At 34.0% G+C, this 1870-nt stretch overlaps 1 protein-coding gene across 1 annotated transcript; it reads left to right on the top strand.

Annotated features, from left to right (window-relative positions):
- Positions 1–524: 524 nt before the first annotated feature.
- Positions 525–1496, top strand: LOC101965525 (olfactory receptor 5K3). The gene has a single exon (XM_005342637.2). It carries the CDS (start codon positions 525–527, stop codon positions 1494–1496), a length of 972 nt encoding a protein of 323 aa, XP_005342694.1.
- The last annotated feature ends 374 nt before the right edge of the window (positions 1497–1870 follow it).

The following is a 1870-nucleotide window of genomic DNA, read 5'->3' as shown; positions in this document are numbered from 1 at the left end:
CTACCTAAGGCAATTTTCTATGAGATGTCCTTTGCATAATCTCTAACATATAAAGTTAATATACCTGTAATATGCTATTTAAAAAATATTGGAACCCCTAGAATAAAATATAAATTTCTTCTAAATAGAAAAATACATATTATTGGAAGAATGATTTAAAATTTATTTTAGAGGTCTCAAAAAGTATGACACTAAAATTACATTGGGACAATGATCAAATATTGGTACCAAAACTTTATGCTATCATTGCAGAAATGCATAAAGATAAAACATTTCCACTTAAAGTATCCTCCCTGCACCTATCACAACGTTCTTGTGAATGTGGAGAGTCCTCAGCTTGAAGACAGATATACTGAAAATTTAAGAGAACAAACCCCTACAGAATTAAATGTAGTTATAATTCATAGAGTACAAAAGATGCTTGAAGATTTCCTCTGTTGTAAAAAGAAAAACAGTGGGAAATTTTATACTTTAAATCAGAATCTTATATCTAAACAATTCCTATTTCAACAGACAATATAGGGATGACTGAGGGCAACCACTCAATGACAACTGAATTTATCCTCATGGGATTTATGGATCACCCAGACATGAAGACCCTTCTATTTGTGATGTTCTCTGCCATCTATCTGGTCACCATGGTGGGGAATCTAGGGTTGGTGGCCTTGATTTACATGGAGCGCCGTCTTCACACACCAATGTACATCTTCCTGGGCAATCTGGCTCTCATGGATTCCTGCTGTTCCTGTGCCATCACTCCCAAGATGTTACAGGACTTCTTTTCTGAGGACAGAAGGATTTCCCTCTATGAATGCATGGTACAATTTTATTTTCTCTGTCTTGCTGAGACTACAGACTGCTTTCTTCTGGCAGCAATGGCCTATGACCGCTATGTGGCCATATGCAGACCACTGCAGTACCACACCATGATGTCAATGGAACTCTGCATTCAGATGACCACAGGAGCCTACATAGGAGGGTTCCTGCATCCTATGGTTGAAGTAGGACTTTTGTTGAGGTTAACTTTCTGTAGGTCTCATCAAATCAATCACTTCTTTTGTGATGTTCTTCCATTATACAGACTCTCTTGTGTTGACCCTTATATTAATGAACTGATGTTACTTATCTTGGCAGGGTCAATTCAAGTCTTTACTATTGCTATTGTTTTAATATCCTATTTCTATATCCTTTTCACTATATTCACAATGAAATCCAAAAAGGGAAGAGGCAAAGCTCTATCTACTTGTGCATCCCATTTCCTCTCTGTGTCAATATTCTATGGCTCTCTGCTCTTCATGTATGCTCAACCAAGTTCAGTTAATGAAGGTGAGAAAGATATACCTGTAGCTATTTTTTATACTCTAGTCATTCCTTTATTAAACCCTTTTATTTATAGTCTAAGAAATAAGGAAGTAACAAATGTTATAAAAAGAATTATCAAGAAGAGACAATTTTGTAATGTTCTGAAACAAGTATCATCTCCCTTGGAAAATTGATTTCTACTTGATAATAATACTTTTTTCTAATCCTACAAATACTGAGAAAGTGGAAATGAGAGATCATCCTAAAGTATAATTCAAAACCTAAAATAGTGATATCTATCACAAGTGGGCTAAATATTTACCAGTTTCAAAGTGCAATTATTTACATATTTCAAGAAAATCCAATGAATTCTAATTTTATATATAGATATATATTTAATACTGTATTTCAATTTGATTTTCAACTTGAAAATTTGGTTCTTTCCTGAGATTATATCTGAACAAGTACTCATGCAGACCATTTATTACCCATACAAGAATATTTTACAATATATCGTCAGTTACTTTCACTCTCAAATTCTCAGAAATACAGTGTGTATGTACACATA

The sequence above is a fragment of the Ictidomys tridecemlineatus genome, chromosome 3, assembly GCF_052094955.1.
Source record: "Ictidomys tridecemlineatus isolate mIctTri1 chromosome 3, mIctTri1.hap1, whole genome shotgun sequence".
NCBI lineage: Eukaryota > Metazoa > Chordata > Mammalia > Rodentia > Sciuridae > Ictidomys > Ictidomys tridecemlineatus.
This window is presented reverse-complemented; position numbering and strand designations above follow the sequence as displayed.